Here is a 23,404-nt window from a genome sequence, read left to right as displayed (position 1 = left end):
CTCCACCCCTGACCCCACCGTGGCTGCCCAACTTTCCCTGTCTATTCTACTGGCTTTAGGACTGAATTGTGCAGGAAGGGGAGAGAAGGAAGAAAGTGATAAAAAGGTATCATTTATTTGAGTTTCATGAGATCAAGGACTATATCTTAAGTTTTTTTAATGAATTCTGGAGACATACTTAGAAAGTAGAATCGATAGGACTTCATACCAATTAGAAAGAGAGAATGAGAAATCAGGTAGAATTTTGTAAAAGATGCAGACTAAAGGTCCCCCGCACAGGGCGGTGGGGTGGGGTAGGAGGACTAGAAACAGTTTAACATATGCTAACCAAGAGCTGTTTAGACCAATAGAATCAGAATCCCAGACCATATGTGCTAGACAAGCTGCTCGGCCCGCGGCCCTCGTTTGACAGTCAGGAAACAGAGGTCCAGAGAGGTAAAGCGCCTTGCTCTCCTCTTCTCTCTCCAAGATGAATTATGCTGTGAGTGCGGCACTGGTGGTGGGCATCTTTGTCGGGTTTCAGAAGAAAGCCTACACTTCTCCGAACAATCTTCCTGCCCTTGTTGCACTGCTCATGCTGTACGGGTGAGTTGTTCAGGCCATTAGCTAATGCTCTCCAAAGGGAAGCTGGAGGGAGGGGAGGCATGATCTCCAAGCAGAACACGGGGTTTCTGGTGGTGGCAAGGTTAGCTTTTGGCCCCCAGCAGACTCTTCGGCCTGACCACAACCCTGCCTGGCCTCTGTGTCTGACTCCATACGTGGAGGTGTTCCTGAGGCTCGGTCTACTCACCCCACATGGCCTGAATCTTCTCCCATTCAAACGGTGGCCTAACCAAAATCTGGGACTCAGTCACTGCCCTGTTTTTCACCCAGCTGTGATTCTGATTATTCATCGAAAGCCAATCTGAACATCCCAGTGTCTCCATCTGTACCGGCCAAGGGTTATGTACACACAGTAGAAGACTCCGGCTGAAAAGCTGTTCCTGAGTCAGGGCCAGAGGATGTCACAGAGATTAAATTCAGTGGAATTAGAGCAAAGTGTGCAGCTTTATGTCTAGGCCTACCACTTACTACATGTGTACTGTGGACAAGTAATACACCTCATCAAGGCCTCAGTTTTCTTATCTATAAAGTGGAGATAATGATACCTGGCCCTTTCCATGTGGGCCAATAGAGTCTTGCTATTATAATAGCAATTGTTTCCATTTATCTCTATTGAAAAAGAATTCAGGAACTAGCATGACTGGCACATCAGCTCCAGTGAACTGTGAAAATGAGCCTGTTGGGGCCTCAGCTCAGCTTTGCTGATCCAGACTCGAGTGAGAAGCATTGTGGGAAGACAGTGCTCCGTGCATTGTACAAGGCTTTATAACTTATGTACATCCACAGTTACCATCTCCTTTGTTTCTCACAAAACCCCCCATGAGATGGCCAGGGAAGGCATTGTTACCTCAAGTCAAAGATGAGGAACAAAGACCAAGGGATGGAGTATCTCTTTGGTCTTCCTGGGACTCTCACCAGTTCAAACATATCACCTCCTGCGTGAGGGGAATGCATATGCCTGGGGTACAGCAGATGGAGTGGAAACGGGCACTCCGTTCTGCTGAGTTGTGTTGTTTCACACAGATGGGCAGTCATCCCCATGATGTACCCAGCGTCCTTCTTGTTCGATGTGCCCAGCACAGCCTATGTGGCCTTGTCTTGTGCTAATCTGTTCATCGGCATCAACAGCAGTGCCATCACCTTCATCTTGGAATTATTTGAGAATAACCAGGTGAGCACGACTTTCTTGGCTTCCTTGTTTGATGACTGGGATACTAGAGGAGAGAATGTGACGGTCAAGCAGAGCCATGGCAGGCATTGTGTCTGGACAAGTCAGTGCATAAATGAATGTTGCTTCTTTTCCTTCCTTCCTTCCTTCCTTCCTTCCTTCCTTCCTTCCTTCCTTCCTTCTTTTCTTCTTTAGGCTCCTTATTCATGTGTGTGCTCTGGTGTCATGGTTTTCTGAGCTCATTCTCAAGCTATAAATGACCTTTCATGATCCTTCTTACTCCTTTAAGAAGGTTTTCTTGAGGACTTTGGTGCTAAGATTTACACACACATAGCATTCATGTGATTTCAGCATTTAAAAGGTGTGAAAAGGCTCACAATGAAATGTCTCCTTCTTACTCCTGTTTTGCAATCACCTGGTTCCCTTCTCCAGAGGCAACCTTTCATTGGAGTTTCTTTCATATGTGTTCTGGAGACATATAAGCCAATACATATATAGTCTTTCTCCACTTCCTTATGCAAATTTTAACAGGAATATATACTATTTTACATGAAAATTAATCCTGAGGATAAGGGTTAGGAATTTATGGCGCTGAATGAGTCGTTTATGGCCTGAAAAGTCCAGTTATCCTATCCACAACCCCCCAGACTTCTCTTCACCCAGAAAGAGCTGGCCAGACTGGATCCTAAACACAATGGTAGCAGCTGCAGGGCTGTCTTTTCTCCACACTCCTGCTCCCAGCCTGCTGTGTCTGAGCCCTGGCCATGGCTGTCCTGGGAACATCTCCAAGGACTGGTGGTCTCACCCATGTGTCTGTGTCCCCAGTGGCCTGTTTAGCCACTCATTTCCTTCCCTCATTAGGTCTTTGCAGTTCAGAGGTCAGGCACTAGTGCATCTATTCTGCTGTCCTGCAGCTCCCGGCCCCTGGCCCCTGGGCCCACTCCTGCTTCTGGGCCCTTGGGAGGACCCAAGGCAAATCTGCACGAACCACCCAGCTCCTGGCTTCCTGACAGCCACTCTTTCCCAAACCCTGTCAGGCTTTCTGTGGCCACTAAGCAAGGAACAACCCCCCACCCTCACCCCACTTCTATCCCATGACTGATAAAAAGATATACCATGTTACAGTCAGACCCCATAGGGAGGGGGATGGGAACACAGACCCACCTCTAGACCTCCTCCCCCCACCCCCTCTTCCTGCCAGAGCACCCTGGCAGGCTGAAAAGGCTGCTCTTCAGAGCTGTTTTTGTCACAGGCTCACAGCCCACTAAGTCTTAAGAGAGAGTGTTACTTCAGAATAATTAAATGGTAAGCTTAAAGCCATTCAGAACATTCTCCCTCCTTCCTGCCGGCTGTACTCATTTAGCCAACCTTTTTTGAGTGCACCCTCCTCCCCTGCATAAAAGTTGGTTGCTGTCACATAAATCATCAGACAGATGCTGCAGAAATATCCAGCATCCCAGAGAGACTCCCCAGGTCCCAGTCGCTGCTGTCCCTGCTCAGTCAAAAGGTGTCAACAAAGCGAACACCATACGATGGCCGTGCTGATATGAGTAAGTGCAACCCCTCGCACTGCCCCCAGGAACCCCCCTTCCAGTCAGTCAGTGACCTGCACACCAAGTAAGGAACCAAAACAACCCTCAGGACACACCACTCCATATGACAGAGCATCAAAGAGGCGAGACAGATAAAATGCTACAGGTCAGAGTGGGCCCAAAAGAACTGGGTTGCAAGGGCCAGGAGACTCGTGGTGGAGGAAATTCAATTTGAGCCTGGCCTGGGATAAGTAGAATTTTATTAACCCATTTAATAAATACTATGAGTTAATTGTTGTGCAAGGTATTCAGGAAGGATACCAAATGGTTAGGACCCAATCCCTGTCCTCTGGGGACCCCTGACTAGGGAGAAAGTAGTCAGGTAAAAAGTAATTAACCCTGGCAATGTGGAAAGTATGAGCGAGGAGTAGGTATTTTACTATGGGAATCTGGAAAGGCTGATGAGAGGAGGGGTTATTGGAGCCAGCTTTGTGAAGAGCGCGTTCTTTCCTGCTCATAGCGATGGTTAACAGAAGCTGCAAGTGCAAAGGCCCACAGGCCGAAGAGCAGAGTGCCTTTCAGGAGCTGTGGGGGGCTGGGGGAGGCTGCGCGGTAGGTACAGGCCAGGCAAGTGGGCAGCAGTGGCCTCTTCAGCCTCACCTCCTCTGTGTCCCCTCTGCCTGCTTGGGGGAGACTCTGCTCACACTTGGAGGCTGAGGCAATAGGCACAATCCGATCACCTGGAAACAAGTCCCCAAACTCAACACAGACACCAGAGAGTCTCTGCCTTCTCTAGTGCTGGTGGCATCTGCACACAGCCCATCGCTGTCCTGTGGGAGCGGAGAGGCAGAGCAGGGAGATGCTCCCAGGACCCTCTCCCCTTTGGTCTAAGCTGAGCTACCATAGAGGAGGTGAGAGAGCCTCAGTCCCTGGGATGCGCGATGGCTCACAGCTGTACCAAAGGCGAGCGCCTGGGCCACACTCCCAGCCGCTGCCTCTCCTGGTAGCAAATGCCATGGAGGGCTGTGTGTAATTTCAAATTGAGTCCGCAGAGAGCTCCCCAAGGGCTGCCTGTGAGGCTCCCCAAGAGACACCTCCTGTGAGTGTTTCTGTATGCTCCTGTCTGCTCCACAAACCCCTCCTCAGACAGTCTGGCTGCCTGGCCCCTCCGTCTGCAGTCCCTCCCCAGGCCCACCCTGCTCAGCAGGGCACGTGGGCTTGGCCCTATTCCTGACTGCCTTGCTTTGCTGTGTTTCAGACGCTGCTCAGATTCAATGCCCTGCTGAGGAAGCTGCTCATTATCTTCCCCCACTTCTGCCTGGGCCGGGGCCTCATTGACCTGGCGCTGAGCCAGGCTGTGACAGACGTCTATGCCCGGTTTGGTGGGTGGCAGTAGGCCAGGCGAGCATGGCCCTGGATCCTTCGAGGCGGGAGGGCTGAAGCAGGAGTTCCTATCCAGCCTTGGGCGGGGGGCGGGGGAGTTTGTGGGGGTCAGACACCTGGTTTGTTGGGTTGTCCTGCTGCCCAGAAGGGATCAAGGCCAGGAAGCCTGTTTCCTGGCTGAGGAGCCACAGGAGGGGAGAAGGCGGGCTCCACTTTTCCCTACTCTGACTTGAGGAGTCAGGATGAGACTTGTGTTCGGCTCTTGCTTGATTCCTTGCATAAGGGCTGGTCTAGCTGAGCCGAGTGTTGAAACCAGGTGTTTAGGGGGCGCTGGGGCGGCAGAGTGGGCTTAATTCCTGTTGCTTTCCGGTGGCCTCTGTCCGCAGGTGAGAAGAAGTCTCCAAATCCATTCCAATGGGACCTCATTGGGAAGAACCTGGTTGCCATGGCGGCAGAAGGGGCGGTGTACTTCCTCCTGACCCTCCTCATCCAGCACCATTTCTTCCTCACCCGATGGTACGTCCATGCCGCTGCCCTGAGGATGCCAACGCCCGGGGACTTGGCTCTACATCCACATGGCCGCCTTTTCCCTCATGAGCCCCACACCATGATGGTGTTTACATTCTCAAAGCCTGGCTTGCTCAGAATAACAAAAGAAGAAGAAAAACATTAAAATCGGCACAAAAGAATTTGTGACGACTCTAAACTTTAAAATATTTAAAATATAATGTTATTGGTTTCAATCACTAATATTTGTTCCCTCATTTAGTGAGCAGATAGATACTCATTTTAAATTGGACGATAGCATGGCAAAGGATAATGGTTAAGGGGTATCCAAAGTACCGCTGTATGCAGGCAATAGACAAAGGAGGCCCCTTTGCTAATAAAAGATGTGAGAGTAGGGACAGGGCCGGGGAGGAAGGGAGTAATATGGGGTGATATGAGCTGCGTGCAGCCAGCATCAATGTGGAGAGGAGTGACAGTGCCCCTGGCCAGGAGCGGTGGCTGCCAACCGTGCCCCAGACCCTGCCTCATCCTGACGTGGGCGCTCAGGTTTCCAGAAGGCAGCCCCGAGGACCCAGGGCTGACTCTGGGCCCCAGCACTTGCCCTCTCTGCCTAATGCCTCTTCTGTTGGGAGTCCTTTCTCGAATTTAAGTCTTAGGGGATAGAGAGCCTGGCTGTGGGCAGAGTCGGGGAAGAGGCAGGAGGAAGAGGACGGTGCTGAGGACGCTGTGCACCAGCCCGATCCTGTCCCCTGTCCTTCCTTTAGGATTGCTGAGCCCACAAAGGAGCCCATTGTGGATGAAGATGATGATGTGGCTGAAGAAAGACAAAGAATTATTAGTGGGGGAAATAAAACTGATATCTTAAGTCTAAGTGAACTAACCAAGGTAAGAAAATAGGTGTGGGTGTGTTAGTTTGGAGGTGCCAGTTGGACCCCGAGATGGCACCACATTGTCATTTGCCTTCTGTAGAATAAGCGATATGACTATGCAAGCAATTTGTTTTTCTTTTTTTGTTTTGTTTTGTTAATCCTTACCCAAGGATATTTTTTCATTGATTTTTAGGAAGAGTGGAAGGGAGGGGGAGAGACACACACAGAGAAAGAGAGAAATGTCAATGTGAAAGAGACACATCAATTGATTGCTTTCTGCACATGCCCTGACCAGGGTCGGAGATGGAGCCCACAATCTGGGCATATGCCCTTGACCGGAATTGAACCTGGGACCCTTCAGTCCCCAGGCCAGTGCTCTATCCACGGAGAAAAACTGGATTGGGCTAGTGATTCATTTTTCTAATTTTTTGTGGTCTTGTCATCTTTGTATTTAACTAGTCTTCCAAGAACATAGAATTCCAATGAATTTTCCATAGTATTAATATTGGGTACTGATGCAGGGCCTCACTAAGCTGTCTCTGGTCAATTTCTGCACAGGCTCAATTTCAAGATTCCTAGAGCTCACAGCTCCTCTCTGAATGCCCTTGTTAATCTGTAACCTCTTCGTGTTGGTAGTTTTCACCTAACCCAGTCTTTGCTCTGTCTTGTCTTCCTTGCTCTAATCCTCTCTCAGTCCTCAGTCCAGTTTCTCTGATCTTGCAGATTTATTCAGGCACCTCCAGCCCCGCGGTGGACAGGCTGTGTGTAGGAGTCCTTCCTGGAGAGGTGGGTACTCTGCCGGTCACCCCGGAAAGAGCTTGGGGAATCAGCTCCTGTGCACACCTCCCCTCCCCACCAAAGCTGAGCTCCCGGGTGAACATAAAACACAAGTCACCATAGGTCATTTTAAATTTTCTAGTAGCCAGGTGAAAACAGGTGAAATTTATCTGAATTACTTATTTTATCCAATATATCTGAAATATTATCACTTCAACATATCATTCATATAAAGTATTTTATGTTCTTTTGTTTTGGTCTAGGTCTTCAGAATCTAGGTCTTTTATACTTACAGCACATACCAATTCAGACTAGAAGCAGTTTTAGTGCTCAGTAGCCACTGTAGGGGAGGAAAAACCCTCTTTCCTACTACCTTCCGAAGTTCCCAGGCTCCATAAATTGCTCTGACAAAGGACAGACTAACAACAAAGACAAAGAGAGGTTCGTTAGCATGTGCATCACATGTACATGAGGAAACAAATGATTCAAACGGTTGGTTAGAACTTAGGCCTATCTAGCACCTTAGCAAAGGAACAATACAGTTTTAGGGAAGTGGCAGACAAAAGACAGGGACTTTGAATTTCCAGGGTAGCAGATTGTAGGGAGGCAAATATATGGGAAACTAATGGCAAGTAATGCTAGTTAGTAAAATTTGTTATGTAGATTCTTCTGGTGCCTTCTCCAGCCTGGTAAGGGTCTAAAGTTGTCTTCAGTGATTAACTTGTCTTTACTGGTAGAGAGTAGAGGGAAAACACCTTGTAAATTTGTGTCCTACTTTTAGGCAAATAGGGGGAGGGCGAAAGCTTTTCTTATCACTGCTTCTCTTCAATTGCCTTCAGCTCAAAGTCATCCTAATGCCAAAGTGGCATATTTGAGGGAGCATATTCTACTATTCTGCACCACATGGAGCTAGTGGCCTCCTAATGGAAGCACAGATCTAAAATGCCCCCCAACACGCCCCCTCCCACACACACACCTCCCCATGCACTTTAATCTAGGGCAGTGATGGCGAACCTATGACACATGTGTCAGAGGTGACACCCAAACTCATTTTTTTGGTTGATTTTTCTTTGTTAAATGGCATTTAAATATATAAAATAAATATAAAAAATATAAGTCTTTGTTTTACTATGGTTGTAAATATCAAAAATTTTCTATATGTGACACAGCACCAGAGTTAAGTTAGGGTTTTTCAAAATGTTGACATGCCGAGCTCAAAAGGTTCGCCATCACTGATCTAGGGCCTGATACTCCAGACCCTTTTGGGCTCCAGGGTGAGGCCAGTTGTGTGTGTTCCCCCTCAGTGCTTTGGCCTCCTGGGAGTGAATGGAGCTGGCAAAACCACCACTTTCAAGATGCTCACTGGGGACACCACAGTAACCTCAGGCAATGCTACTGTGGCAGGCAAGAGGTAAGTGTCCCACTCATCATGTCCCAGGGTATCACTCATAGGTCCTGGACTGTGTCACTGTCCCAGCATAGAGAGGGTGAGCACCAGACCCTGTGTCTGAAGGTGACTCTGAGAGCCTGAAAGATCTGTGCAGAGGGGTGGACCTCCCAGTGACCACAGTCCAAAACGTCCAAAATATAGACCTATGGAAAATGGAATTGAATTGTGATTGTTAGGAGTTTCCTCTGTTGCATGGATTCTCAGAAAATTCTGGATGCACTAAGTTGGGGATTTTTTCTTTTTTTGATGTCATGAACTCCCTTGAGCATTTGAGGAACTCTTGCACTTACTTTCTATAAAAAGTACACCATGTCCCTCATTATCTCCCTCCACATATTTTTTCCAAGAGTTTTTGGGGAATTTACTGGTCCCTAAAGCACATTTATGGCCCTACAGCACCCCGGAGCCCCAGGTTGAGAACCCTATTTTGCAGCATTCTTGCTCAGAGCTTCTACATGGGGTTGGGTTCAAGGGCCTTCCGGGTCCTTATTCTGCATTGGCTATTTCTGTGCTGATGCTCGGTTTTGCCAGGCCAAGGAAACTTTATAAAGGAAAAACTGGCATGGGTCCTTGGATTCTGGAGGGAGCCTTCTGCTCTTTGTAATAAGGTGTGAGTAAACAGACTGCGGACACAGGATGGAGACCAGGAGCTCACACCTGTTTGCCTCTTTCCAGCTGCTCCTGAACAGCAGAGCTCAGACCCATTTGATGTGCCCAGCGGAACTCTAGGCCCTGGTTTAGACTTAGAGTTAGGCCCTGCTCATGTCTGCCTAGTATTTGCCTGACTGAGCCTCATCACCTAAGAGCCATCCTCAAATGGCCAAATGGCCACTGGGCAGGGGAGTCCTGGGCTTCTCTGGTTCCCAGGCCTTCCCCGGTCATCCCTGTTGGGTCCAGAGTAAAGCGACTGGCAGGGGTGGAGTGAGAGCATGGCTAGGTCTTTCTCATCTGCAGATCCAGCTTAGCTTACAGTCAAGCAAGTGACTTCACAATGGTAACAACAGGAGTGTTGGTGGGACGCAGTGTGCGGATGACAGGAGGATGTAATGGGATTTGCCATAAGACTTCAAGTTATAGTCCAGATGAGATATAATCTAATGCTCAGAAGTTAAAACCAAGATGGAAGCTAGAAAGAAACTATAGGTTTAAGACACAGGATTGGGTTCTCTGGTTTGGAAGCTTCAAGTACACTCCTTGGTTCCCTGGGTGGTTTTTAGTGGCCCAGCCATACCTGGAGTTATTTTTGTCACAGTGGGAGACTGTCATAGTGAATGACTTCTCTCTGCCCCATGCTATTGCATCCATCCTTTATTCATGGACCCTAACTATAAGAGAAAGGGGGAAAATATTGGAAATTACCTAAATGTTCAGACTAAGAACAGTTTATTTTTCATCAAGGCAATGTATTTTCTAGTGAGGGAGAATATATCAGTAACTCAATTCACTTCATCTCTTCTCCCTGCCAGCCTCTTGCTTGGGGCAGGAGGGGTGGCGGTGATCCATTTGGTCCTCTTTCATTGACTGTGTCTCTGCCAATAAATACAGATGGAGAAATCTACTTTCATTGGGAAGCATGTATCTTCTCTAGCTACTTCCCAAATGTCTGAAATGGATCAAAAATCACTGTTCAATTTCTTCAACCTGATCTTCCTTTTGTTTTTAAACTAATATATGAAGTGATCCAATCCAAAACCAAAGCTCATTTGGGTAACAGGTATTGAATTTATCCTAGACAGGGGAACGGGAGGATCTGACTGGATTCAAAGCTCAGAACTCCTGAAGTTCATGAGTTTCTAACCAAGGGCCCCTGCTTTGGTTCCTCAGTGGTGTACACGGTTCTGAGAGAAGAGAAACGTGGGAGAAGAGAAAAGGCAGCTTCCTTACTCTGTTGGCAGAGCTCCTCCAGCCCCGGTTCTCTGCTCACCCCCTCTCTGAAGGAAACTTGCTAATTGCTTTTTCTTGTTGCAGTATTTTAACCAATATTTCTGAAGTCCATCAAAGTATGGGCTACTGTCCTCAGTTTGATGCAATTGATGACCTGCTCACAGGGCGAGAACACCTTTACCTTTATGCCCGGCTTCGAGGTGTACCAGCAGAGGAAATTGAGAAGGTAAACAATGGTTTGTTGTGGCAACTTAGGAATTTGGTAAACCATATAAGGCTATCTCATAAGCGTGCAGTTATTTAGAGGTGGGAAAGCTGTAGAATGCTATCCATTCATTCCTTCAACAAATGCTTACTGAGTGTCTACTATGTGCCAAGTACTGTTCTAGAAGAGGGGGTATAACAATGAACAAAGCAGACAAAAATATCCCTGCCCTCACATCTCACAAAACAATGTATGTATTTGTCCTTTCACCCAGAGTCTCACTTCTGGGAATTTACCCTGCAGGTATACCTCCCAAAATACAGCATGCATATACACAAAGTTATTATTGCATTTTAGTTGGAAAATATTGGAAATTACCTAGCTGTTCAGCAATAAGATGTTGGTTGAATAACTTGTAGTCTCTACATACCATAAAGTCTTATGCAGCAGAAAGAAAGAAAGAAAGAAAGAAAGAAAGAAAGAAAGAAAGAAAGAAAGAAAGAAAGAAAGAGAAAAATCTCTGTGAACTGGTATGAAGTTATTTCCAAGAGAGATTTTCAAGTTAAAAAAAGCAAAGTGCAAAAAAGTACAGGTACAATGCTTCTTATGTAAGAAACTAGAACAAATAAGAAAGCATACATATGTCTGTTTATCTTGACAAGTAGAAAGGATAAACCAAAAAACAATAAATTTCATCATTGACAAGAAGGAAATGGGTAAAAGGGAAATGGGAGGGAATGTCTCTTCTCTGAGTATGTATCCTTGTATAGTTTTGACTTTTGGAAGCATATTAATAATATTCTACGTATTCAAAAATAAAATAAATAAGAATGGAAATGGGGTAAAATAAAAACAAAAAGAAAATCCTAACTCTGAAAGAAAACTGAAGCAAATTAATCCAATTTTATTTCAAGATAAATATTATTTGCAGAAGGGGAGGGAAAAGAACTAATACAAGTAACTGATGATGCAGTACTTGACTATTTATCCTCAGTCTTAAGTGGAGCAGAGGGGGGAAATTACAAACAAATTCTGAGCTCTTTTTAGTCTATTTTTTATAGAAGCATGAGCAAAGCCGTTCTGAAACAACTTAGGGTTAAGTAAATGAGTGAATGTGGTGATGTTGTTGGGAGTCAGAGTTCTCACGGTGGAAGAAGGGACATACAAATATGGAAAAGGGGAAGGCAAGAAGTTACCCTGTCAAGATGGATTGGAATTGAAGATATTACTGTAAACTCATGAAATATTTATATACACAAGTTTGTGCATACATGCATGTGTTCCTGTATATTGCGCATATGCATGTATATGCATATATGTTTGTGTATGTGTAACTGAAAGGGCTAAGAAGAAAAAAATATCCCAGTAGCAATGAGCACATTTAGTGCCCAAATTTTGGTATCTAATACCATCCCCGCTGAAGAAACTATGACTCTTTAAACAAATGACAAATTCCAGGTCTGGGACAGCATAGGTATTGAATGAACCTGGAAAATCTTATGCCAGGAGTAAAGAAGAGCTTAAGAAAACACAATAGAGGCATGTCACAGTACACAAGAGCCATCTTAAAGGGGCTCCCAATGGTCATATATGGAACAATTTAGACATCACAATAATTAAATACTACAATAAATTATAAAACACTGAGGTGGGGGATAGGCATTTGTAAGTCAATGCTATTAAATAGATAAATAAATAAACAGGAGAGAATGGAGGATTCTTGCTTACAGTGAAATACCAATAGACAACTGGAGGAAGATATGGAATTAGAAAATCATTTTGCAATGATTATAGTAAATATTGGATTAACAATAATTATTAATGGTTGCTAAATATAGCGGACATTTTTTATAAGAAGCAAGATATTTGTGTAGTTTTTAAAAATATCTTCCATCGATTGCTTATTGGTTGAGAGGGGGAAGCATAATCACTTTCAATGGAGGAATTAGACAACACCTTAACTGGGTGAACAAAATTAACATTACCAGAGAGGCAGGTGGACATCTCATGCCACAGACACAATATCCTGAGGACACAATTTCACTTACATAATATTCTGATTGGGAACGTATAAACCTACATCTTACCATGAGGAAACATCAGATAAACTCTAGAGGAACGTTCTATTTTTAAAAAATACAGGGGCTGTAATCTTCAAAATAATCAGTCATAAAGAGCAAAGAAAGTAAAGAAAGGCTATGGAAATGTTCCTGATCACAGGAGGCTAAGTAGACACAATGGACACTAGAACGCATCTTGTACTGGAGAGAAAATAATGCTATGAAGGATATTATTGGGCCCAATGATAAAACTGAACTATGAACAGAAGATTAGATCATAGTATAGTAACAGTGCTAAGTTTACTGACACGTAAAAAACTCTATTGTGGTTATGCATGAAAATATTCTTAGAAAATAGACTCTGAAGTATTCAGGAGTGAAGGGCCAATATGTATCTTTGGGTCTGAGAAAATTGTGTGTGTGTGTAAGTGTGTGAGTGTATGTGTATGTAAGTGTGTGAGTGTGTATATGTGTATAAGAGAGAGTAAAGGGTTTATGAGTGTTCTTTGTACTATTCTCATTTTTACACTTCCCTATAAATGTGAAAGAATTCCAAATAAAAAGTTAAAAATGGAGCTACACTCTAGTGGGAGGGACAGATAATAATAGATGATAAGTAAATAAAATATACAGCATATTTGTGAATGAAAAATCCATTGTTCCTACAGCGGAGGCAATAAGCAGTAACTCTCCACACCCATAAAGCAGGGAGGAATTGCTGCTGTTGGGTTTGCACGCTGAGGTAGGGTGGCCCAGGGAAAACCTCACAGAGGAAGTGAACTCTGAGTGGAGACGTGAGGAGCTGAGAGAGGGGCCATGTGGATATCTGGGGGAAGAACATTCCAGGCAGAGGTACAACTGCACAAGGCAGAAGCATTGTGAGTTTATCTCCACGGACTTCCTTAGTTTTATTCCTGTGCACATGTTATTCTCCATCACACACCTGCTATTCTCCATCATAGTTCCCTGTAGAGTTCCCTCAAAGCACTGTTATAATCTGTCATTATTCTGTTTACTTTGATTGTCTGTTGCACCACCTCCATCTGTGAGTACAAGATCAATGGCTATGTTTACCATTACCCTCCAGTGCCTAGAACAGAGCCTGGTTCACGGTGGGTGCCCAATAAGTTTATATTTGGTGCATAAGACCTCAAATGTGACCCTGTGGAGGGGTGGAATCAATGAGACCCACCACTCTTAAACAGACACTGGGACTCTTCCTCTCTCCCTCCTAGCCATACTTTGGGACACTGGGTGCTGCTATTTGTATGGCTGAAGCCCATTTCTCAGGGGGCTGCACCCAATGGGTGCTGAGCTGACCAAGCTGAATCTAAGGCACAGAGTGGAAAGAAGACGCCTGGTCCTTAAAGCATGTGCCAGAGAACATCAGCCAGCAGGTGGCTCTGTCGTCCTAGATATGTGAGATCTGGGAGCCCAAGGCTTTGAATTGGTGGAGGTCTGAAATGTTTGCTTGTCTTCCTCTTCCCTAGGTGGCAACCTGTAGTCTTCAGAGCCTGGGCCTGTCTCTCTATGGGGACCGCCTGGCCGGCACCTACAGTGGGGGCAATAAGCGGAAACTCTCCACAGCCATTGCCCTGATCGGCTGCCCACCGTTGGTGCTGCTGGTGAGGGGCCCGTGACCTGTGGGGATAGGTGGACCCAAGGGTGGGAACCAAGTGATGCCTGTCTGTGATTGGGTCAGCAGATTTAGAAAATGCAGTGGTCTGTTTCTGTCTGGACTGTTCCTTTTGAGCAAATCAGCTCAGTGTTTGGTGCGTAGCACTTGGGGAAACGTTCTCACTCTGAGTTCCTGGGAAGTCTCTTGTGGGGCCATAGGCTCACAGCAGGAAGTTCAGCCCCTTGTGGGGTGTGGGCATCTGCTCAGAAAGGGCTACTTCCAGGGAAGGTCTGCTTGGGGGTTGGACAGGAACAAGAGCCTGACCAGAGGCTCAGGTGGCTCTCACTCGGAGCTGGAGGCCCCGTGCTCATAAGATCTGGGGTTTATGAGGCCATGGGTTTCAGAACTTGGAGGAAACCAGAAAAGTCCCTAAGCTATCTCCTTGCAAACATGTATAAGGTTTGGGGATTTATCATTTGCTTTTTTTTTTGTTTTAGGGTAATTTTCCTTTGCCTTAATCGACTTTAACCCATTCCTGCGAGGAATGGGCTAGAGGTGGGCACGATCTGTCCTTATTCTCCCAATCTGCCACCTGCCTTGCACACTCTGTGCCCAGGTGCCCTGGGTCTCACCCCACTGGGGAGTGACTTGTGCCTTGTCTGCCAGAGATAATGCTCAGAGGAAGCCAACCATAGAGGGTGCAGTAAGCCGGGCCCCTGCCCTCTGCCTCCCCACAGGATGAGCCCACCACAGGCATGGACCCCCAGGCACGCCGCATGCTGTGGAACACCATCGTGAGCATCATCAGAGAAGGGAGGGCTGTGGTCCTCACGTCCCACAGGCAAGAGATTCCCAGGGGCTGGGGTGGAGCAGGCAGGTGGCAGGAGTCCCCCCATCCCTCACTCCTCTCTCCGACCCCGCAGCATGGAAGAATGTGAGGCCCTGTGTACCCGGCTGGCCATCATGGTGAAGGGCACCTTTCAGTGTCTGGGTACCATTCAGCACCTCAAATACAAGTAAGGAGATGGCGGGGCAAAGGGCCCCTTTGTTACCTTCATTGGGGAAGGGGGTGTCAACTAGGCCCTGTGCTTTCCACCTACACTTGGGAGGGACCTGCCCCCTCACCACAGGCAGAGGCCAGTGTAGCCAGGCCTCATTCTGCATCAGCAAATAGAGAAAGCCATTGTGCTGAGAGAAACTCTCTCTGCTGGGCTAAGTGCCTGTGGCTGAAGGCTCCCAAGTCTCTAGCTGGAGCATTCTGATTGGGGCGGGGGGCATATCTTGGCTGGGAGGAGGGAGAGTCACTACCACGGCCTCATTATCCTACCACCTGTCCCAACAAATCCAGGACCAACGACCTATTTAATAAGAACCCACAACCAACTTGGGAATAGGAGACTAAACAGCTCAAGAATCACCTTTCCTTTCTGGAATGTTGTACGTTTTGAGGTTTGAGAAATGATCATGTATCCTACAACAAACCAGGAATGCCAGTGATCTTCAGCATATTGTCCATGGTACATTGCTGTGAATAGTGTGGTATTAATAATGGTTTCTGCAAAGCTGATAATCAGTTAAAATAAAATTATGCCAATAATGCCCTGCCATGCTCCCTTGAATTCTGATATACATTATAAACTAGGAAGGGTCGATTTATAGTTATCATTTGTTTGTTTAGCAAATGCTTTTTGAAATCCTGGAGTATAAAAGTCACTTTGTTGGTTGGTGAAGGAACAGCACGTAACCCACCTTATCTAAGGCAAGATGTACCCACAGGAGTGTGTGGCACTCCTACCTGCATCAGGGCAGGTTGATGATTGAGAGAAAGACTAGTAGATGAGCTGCATTTGCATGTTTGAGCCATGATTTCTTGAGCAACTACAGCTTGGATACTGCACAGACATCTAGGGGGACTTGTGCCTGTGAGGTCACCAGACCTGTGCTGGTAAGGCCCTGTGCCTGCTGCTGGAGACACCGCTGTTCTCTCCTCCTTTCCTCCCACTCTTCGTGATCCCCATGGGAGAGCAGATGAGAGGGACTCTTCCCCATGTGGAAGGACTGTTTTCCAGAGCTGGAAGGCAGAGGCACTTTATGTGGAGGGAGGAACCCTTGGTCACAGAGGGAACACTGAAGGAAGTTATAACTGCCAGGGCTATACTGGGTTCCTACGTAAGCGTGAAGGGAAGCCAGCAGCTGTGCACACACTCTGTGGACCTTTCTTTATCCACCTTGGGTGACCTGGTGAGGGAGGAGGGAAGCACCTGGCCCTGGCAGCTCCATTGGTTTTGGAAGCTTCCACAGGGAAGTGCTTGCTTTCCAAGCCTTTGCTCCCACCTGGCCAGCCTCTTAAAGGGCCAAGCAGCCTTTCCACCGCTGAATGAGCTGAATGAGCACTGGTCCTACATGCCTCCATGGACAGGTCCGTGATCTCTGCAGGGGCTAAAACACCTTTGACTTCAGCAAGCATGTGAGAGGAAAAGGAGCAGGGAACATCCATGCCTCAGGAGTTGGACACAGGAAGCTGTGACATAGGTCTGATGGCCCACTGTGCCACAGTCAGACATTTAATCTCTAAAATCTAGTATCAAACTATTTCTCCAGGAACTATCATGGGTCTTTTCCTCCTAGTTCTAAACATGCACAAACGGTTTATAGCGTGACCTCTAATCCCCAATACTTTTGATGAGTCTATTCCTGATTTTGAGACTGCCTTAGACCCAACTACTAACAGGCCTGTACCACGCTGTGGTGGGCGTCCATAGGTTCGGAGATGGCTACATCGTCACAATGAAGATCAAATCTCCAAAGGACGACTTGCTTCCCGACCTGAACCCCGTGGAGCAGTTCTTCCAGGGGAACTTCCCGGGCAGCGTGCAGAGGGAGAGGCACCACAACATGCTCCAGTTCCAGGTCCCCTCCTCCTCCCTGGCCAGGATCTTCCGGCTGCTCATCTCCCACAAGGACAGCCTGCTCATCGAGGAGTACTCGGTCACACAGACCACGCTGGACCAGGCAAGTCCCCCAAGGGGAGCCGGGTGCAGAGCAGGGCTCTGCAAAGTCCCGACTGGACAGCCCAACCAGGGCTGGAATCCCCACCACAGGGAGGCAGGACATGCCTGAGCATCTGTCCATTAGGGTGAAACTCGGTCTGTCAGAAATTGTTGTCTAACTCTATTTTAGTCATCAGCAAATTTCATGGAGTTTGCATCATACTTCCCCACCACACTATGACTTTATTTTAACCTTCCTAGTTTGTCATGGTACCATTTTTTTCCAAGTCAACTTTTTTGATGCTTAATTTACATATAATAAATGCACCCATTTAAGGTGTACAATTCGGTGAGTTTTCGTAAACATGTGTGCCGTGTATCAGGTTTTTTCAATGTGATCTTCTTATTGTGGTAAAATATACATAACATAATTACCTATTATCTACACTAATAAAAGACAAACATGCAAATTGACCATCCCTTTGCTATGCCTTAAGCCACACCCACCAGCCAATCAGAGCAACTATATGCAAATTAACCCAACCAAGATGGCGGCCGGCAGCCACGGAGCTGGAGCAAGCAGGAGGCTTGGTTGCCCCAGTAATGGAGGAAGCCAAGCTTCCCACCTGCCACAGCTGGCTCTGAGCTCCACTCAAGGCAATAAAGTTTCAATTATAGAAGATAAATAAACCCCAGACACCTGCTTTCAACCGGCTGTGGCCATGGAGCTGGAGTGAGCAGGAGGCTTGGGTTGCCCCTGGAGATGGAGGAAGCCAAGCTTCCCACCCACCCTGGCCGGCTCTGAGCTCCACTTAAGGCTACAAAGTTTCAATTATAGAAGGTAAATAAATCCCAGAATAAAAAAAAGAAAAAAAGGAGAGGCTGGGAGCTTCTGTCACCAGGGGGCTTGGCCAGCCTGAAAATGGCCCTAAGCCCCTCACCCAGACTGGCCAGGCACCCCAATGGGGACCCCCCACCCTAAAGGGGGTGTGACCAGCCTGAAAACAGCCATCAGCCCCTCACCCAGGCTGGCCAAACCTCCATGGGGTGAGGGTCCCCATGGGGGAGGGGGGCACTTGACCAGCCTGCAAACAGCCATCAGCCCCTCACCCAGGCTGGCCAGGCACCCCAGCGGGACCCCCACCCTGATCCGGAACACCCTTCAGGGCAAACCAGCTGGCCCCCACCCATGCACCAGGCCTCTATCCTATATAATAAAAGGGTAATATGCAAATTGACGCTAACAGCAGAACGACTGGGAATGACTGGTCACTATGACACACACTGACCACCAGGGGGCAGATGCTCAATGCAGGAGCTGTCCCCTGGTGGTCAGTGCACTCCCACAGGGGGAGCTCTGCTCAGCCACAAGCCAGGCTGATGGCTGCCAGCACAGCGGTGGTGGCGGGAGCCTCTCCTGCCTCCTCAGCAGCACTAAGGATGTCCTACTGCAGCTTAGGTCTGCTCCCTGCTGGTAAGTGGACATTCCCCAAGGGCTGCCGGGCTGCCAGAGGGATGTCTGACTGCCAGCTTGGGCCCGATCCCCCAGGGAGTGGGCCTAAGCCAGCAGGTGGACATCCTCCGAGGGGTCCCAGACTGCAAGAGGGCATAGCTCGGGCTGAGGGACCCCCCCCCCCCCCCGCACGCACAAATTTTTGTGCACCGGGCCTCTAGTAAGTGTATAATTCAGTAGCATTAAGTACATTCACATTGTCCACATAACCATCATACATCCCAAGAAATTGTCCATCTTCCCAAGTTAACACTCTGTATCCATTAAACAACAGCCTCCACCCCTGCCACTTAATGCTGACTACTCCTACTCTTCTACTGAATGCTGACTACTCCCCATACATATCTCATATAAGTGCAATTACGCAGCATTTTGTCCCTTTTGTCTAGCTTATTGCACTTGACATAATGTCTTCAAGAATCATCCATGTTGCAGCATGTGTCAGAATATCTTTCTTTTAAAGGATGAGTAATATTCTGTGGTATGTCTATAGCATGTTTTATTTATCCATTTATCCATTTGGACATTTGAGTTTTTTCTGGGGTATTTTTTTGTTGCTGTGTGTTTATTTTGAATAGACATCCTTAGAGACTGTGCAATAAAGCAGTGACATAGGCAAGTCTCCAACAGCCTTTGAGGAGCTGGCTCAACACCACCTTCTCAACCATAAGCAGAGGAAGGTAGGAGGGGAGTCACGGCCACACTGCACATTGACTAAAGGACAGAGGAGAGATGAGATCAGATCCTGTTTTGTTTTTTGCTTTTAGTTTCTTCTTTAGAGGTTTAGAAGGCTGCCTTGCCTTGTATACCCCAAATACTTTGAATCCTCCCACAGGCACTCCTATGGCTCAGCTCGGAATTCTAAGAAACAAGCCCTGTGCAGGGCCCTGGTGGCCAGGCCCCTCAGGTGGGCCAGCCTCCTCTCCCGCAGCACACAGCTGTTCCAGCAGGGCTGTCTATGAGCTGTGGACAAGAGAAAGCCCAGTGGGCGGGGGGGGGGGAGGGGGTGTGAATGGAGGGTGCCATTCTTCTGGAAGCATATACCTATTATTGCTCTTTTCTTGCCTTCAGGTATTTGTGAACTTTGCTAAGCAGCACACTGAAACTCACGACCTCCCTTTGCACCCCTGAGCTGCTGGAGCCAGCGGACAAGCCAAGGTACCCGTCACTCTTTCCCAGACCACTGGTTGGTCCACTGGGCCTGAGGGCCTCCAAGGCTCAGATATGCCTCCTGCAGAGAGCCTGCCCAACCACACACACTGCATGTCCACCACTACCTCTCTCTCCCAGTTCTGTGCTAAAGGACTTTCAATTGGTAGTGGTGTGGGTTTCTTTTATAGTGAGGAAAAAATTTGGATGATGTGGGAGAGCATTTTTAAGAATAATTTTCCCAATTATTTTTGCAGGAAAAAAATAATTTAGATTTTGGAAATTGGACACAGGGGAAATAGGAAAGAATATTAAAATGTCTTGATTGTTGGGATACTTGACATCTATGTCTGGTCACGTGTTTGAGTTTCAAAGGAAAGGAATTAAGTGGCACTTCATTCGAATGGTACGTAGAGTTGGTTGAAGTGAGCATTGTGTGTTTTAGAGAGAGGGCTCTTTGTTCTTTATAAAATTATAAAAGAAAGATGAGGAGGAGGAAGCAACCAACAGAAGGTATGTATTCTGGCCTTGATAACTCATGAGATACATGCTTCCAGGTTCCTCATTTAGGGAGCAGTCCCACCCCTTTCCAGTTCCCAAAGGAGAGAGAGAGAGAGAGAGAGAGAGAGAGAGAGAGAGAGAAAGTACTGCAGGAGGCACCAGGAACCAGGTACCTTGGTTTAAGCCTGGGATGATAAGGAGACAAATTATCTCAGTCATTCACTCTAAACTTACCTGGAGAGTAAATCAAAGAAAATCAAAGCACTTTTCCAACCAGCAAAGATGTGCAAAACCTTATTTCCCATAAAATTCTCATTCCTCCCACCAGTTTCTAGTTGTATGGAAAACCAAATACTGCTAATATAGGACATATTCCCTTCCAAGGCCATGCTTAGGATGAATTTTCCCCTTTCTTTGCTTAGTAAAGACCTAATGGCTACTTGGCAAATGTCTGAGCAAAGGTACCTGTCCAGGGAAAGTAAGCTTGGCTAAGATTTTCCAGCCACTCTTTCTCATAGAAAGGTCTTTAACCTGCTGTTTACACCTGTAGAAAATTATTCTTTGAAAGCCATTTGCAGTTATGAATCCATTTTATGGCTCAGAATATATTATTGGGTAGCAAAAGTGTTGCCTACAACTATCAATGTCTTCCCAACCCTCACCAGGCATATTCTCTCTTAAAGGGCTACTACCAAACCTTCTCTGGGCCAGGTGAGGGGGGCTGATGGTCTATGACTATAGCAATTCATGTCCAATCTACTTGACTTTTGAGACAGGAAGAACCTGGTAACTTTCTTGGACTAAAAAGCAAATCTAAGACACCATGGCAGCCTTTGGAAACCACCCAGAGGTGGAACTTCCTCTGAGATGTGAGCATGTACCACCGAGAGGGTGTGAGCCTCATGACGTCTGCACCTTAGAGACAGACAGACCTGAGGGGTCACCTGGCCCACACTGTTCACAGACACGGAAACAGCATAGCCCATAACCTTGGGCATCTGTCAGAATCACAGTGCCCTTGGCTGAGCTTCTTCCAACGACTAATCGATGGCTATTTAACTAAAATCTAAAAGCTGTTGTACCATCTCTTCAGAAAAGCGAGATGACAAAAGTCTATCTGGTCTCTGTCTGCAGGTCTGACCTCCTCCCACATGGCCATTCTCTGCAGCAGGACAGGAGCTCTGGGCAGCGGGAAGGGCAGGAGCCTCTGCCACATGGCCGTCTGAGCCGACCAGCCAGCATCAGTAAGGCCTCGGCAGCAGAAACGAACACGTGGGCATACACAGATGCCCAAAGGGCTTCTCAGAAGGAAGCCAAACCGGGACACCTGATGCTGAAAGTGACCCTTGTCACCAGACCACAGAGGTAGAAGCCCACTGCATCCTGCTAGTAGCTTTGAGCTCGACATCACTCTCTCGTCAAGTGGATCTGCCTTTCTGTATGTGTATGTGGATCTGTTTTATTTTTTAGGAGAAAATAAATGCAAACATATTTATCATACACTCTCTATGTTCACTGAGCCCTGGTGTGCACCATCTGGTATAGTTTTAGGCATAATTTGGGGCCGAGCAGCTTCCTGTCGTTGCGTGAGCTTCTGTGAGAGTCATTGCCGCAGGAGTGCCAGTCATGGCAGGATTCTCAAACTGGGGGGAAGTGAATGGACTCATCTTGATGTTCATGCCAAGTCTGCTCTGTAGGGTTTGAAGGAAACTCCCACTGGCAATGCATGTGAGCATTACCCATTGTTACCTGGGTATTATTTGAATCTCGGTTTCACATCTGTTTGCTCAGCTCATTTGAGTGCCTACCTCATAGGTGCAATTCAGACAGGAGAAGACGAGGCAAGGGCAGGTGAGGGTGGATCTTGGGTTGGATGTGAGATCCCACATGTCTTTGCAGCTGTTTAAGATGGCAAGGCCTCATTCGCACAGGGCCCGGCCATTTCCACAGAGCTCACGAGTGCGTCTTCTGCAGTGACGATAGGAGGCAGTGGTCACAGGACACCTAATTGTTCCTATAAAAACTGACTAATTTTCAGAAATACTAGTTTTGAACCAAACCATTTCAAATGACTTGTGGGCAAGAACAAATGGACTTCTTGCCAAGGCAGGCACCTTTGCACGCCCGCAGAGGGGCTACTAGTTCTAACATGTATGGAGCAGCGCCTCTCAAAGCACGTTATCCGTGGCCACACTCCAGAATCCGGGCAGGGCTGAGGGTAGGAGACGGAAGTGGAAGAGAAGGATGCTGGGTCATGGAGGACAGTGAACACCAGCTGCTGACAGTTTCCTGAGGACGCAGAGTCCTGTGTTTCTCCAGAGGCAGACACAACTTTAACCCTTCACAGCTCCCGGCTGGTGACTTTCCAAATAACTATAGAGTTTTCAAAACTGGTGCCTCAGAGCTTAATCTGGTTTTTACTTTTAAAATACATCTACCAATGGCCACAACCATAAAACCATGTGACTGGGGTTAGAATAGAGTTTAGGAAAGCCCAGGAGTGTGCTGTGAATACTCAGCATCACACTATGGCATCCTGGCTGGTTTGGGATTTAAATGATCAACTGCAACATCACAGGGACACGGGCAAAGCAGGGAGTGGGGCGAGCTATCATGCGTGGTGTGGGGGTTATGAGAGTTTTAAGTTGCTTCATGGACTGGAAAGGCTCAGGTATAAGTAGTACCTCACCCTTCGCGAGGAAAGTTCAGTTTAGCTGTCTGTCTCCACTCCACCTGAGCTCCCAAGTAGCAAAGTTTGTGGGTTTTTTCCTCATTTTCCCCAGCTCCTGTCACACAGAAAACACTCAACAAATACTTGCCAAACTCAATACAATAAACACCCAGGAAAAAAATAAATAGATCCAAGAAAATGTTGGCTTCAAAAACCTGAAGACAGTGGCAAAGAGCGCATGGAGGAACCATGAGCAGGGGAAACAGAGGAGGACGAGGAGGTGTGCCCACAGCTGGCTTGGGTCTGAGGAGTTTCAGGTTGGAGCTTGGCCCAAATCTCCTGAGAACATGCTGGTCTATTGAAAGGCCTCCCTCTCGGGTTTAATAAGGAAGATTCACAAAGAAGAGGAGAAAATGGAGAGAGTCATTCAGGAAGTAAGATCACTCAGGGGCTGCTCCAGGAGCATGGCTTGCTGCCAGGTTTGCTCAGCTGCTCTGGGAACTCAAGGTTTTGGAATATCTGGG

The 23,404-nt window shown here is 47.2% G+C and overlaps 1 protein-coding gene across 1 annotated transcript in view; it reads left to right on the top strand.

Moving 5' to 3' along the window:
* ABCA4 (ATP binding cassette subfamily A member 4) overlaps positions 1 to 21,688 on the top strand; it is a 128,636-nt gene extending 106,948 nt beyond the window's left edge. Inside the window, exons 37-50 of the mRNA XM_070405633.1 lie at positions 470 to 585; positions 1,627 to 1,774; positions 4,562 to 4,685; positions 5,073 to 5,202; positions 5,958 to 6,078; positions 6,786 to 6,848; positions 8,144 to 8,250; positions 10,258 to 10,399; positions 13,929 to 14,063; positions 14,794 to 14,897; positions 14,980 to 15,072; positions 16,819 to 17,068; positions 19,631 to 19,717; positions 21,344 to 21,688. Of these exons, the coding sequence (XP_070261734.1) occupies positions 470 to 585; positions 1,627 to 1,774; positions 4,562 to 4,685; positions 5,073 to 5,202; positions 5,958 to 6,078; positions 6,786 to 6,848; positions 8,144 to 8,250; positions 10,258 to 10,399; positions 13,929 to 14,063; positions 14,794 to 14,897; positions 14,980 to 15,072; positions 16,819 to 17,068; positions 19,631 to 19,690 (1,593 nt within the window). The 3' untranslated portion in view covers positions 19,691 to 19,717; positions 21,344 to 21,688. The remainder of the gene's footprint in view (positions 1 to 469; positions 586 to 1,626; positions 1,775 to 4,561; positions 4,686 to 5,072; positions 5,203 to 5,957; positions 6,079 to 6,785; positions 6,849 to 8,143; positions 8,251 to 10,257; positions 10,400 to 13,928; positions 14,064 to 14,793; positions 14,898 to 14,979; positions 15,073 to 16,818; positions 17,069 to 19,630; positions 19,718 to 21,343) is intronic.
* The last annotated feature ends 1,716 nt before the right edge of the window (positions 21,689 to 23,404 follow it).

This window comes from Myotis yumanensis, unplaced genomic scaffold, assembly GCF_028538775.1.
Source record: "Myotis yumanensis isolate MYYU_CA2020_CCGP unplaced genomic scaffold, mMyoYum1.0.hap1 SCAF_2, whole genome shotgun sequence".
Classification (NCBI taxonomy): Eukaryota; Metazoa; Chordata; class Mammalia; order Chiroptera; family Vespertilionidae; genus Myotis; species Myotis yumanensis.
The sequence above is the reverse complement of the archived record's forward strand: the minus strand, read 5'-3'. Positions and strand labels throughout refer to the sequence as shown.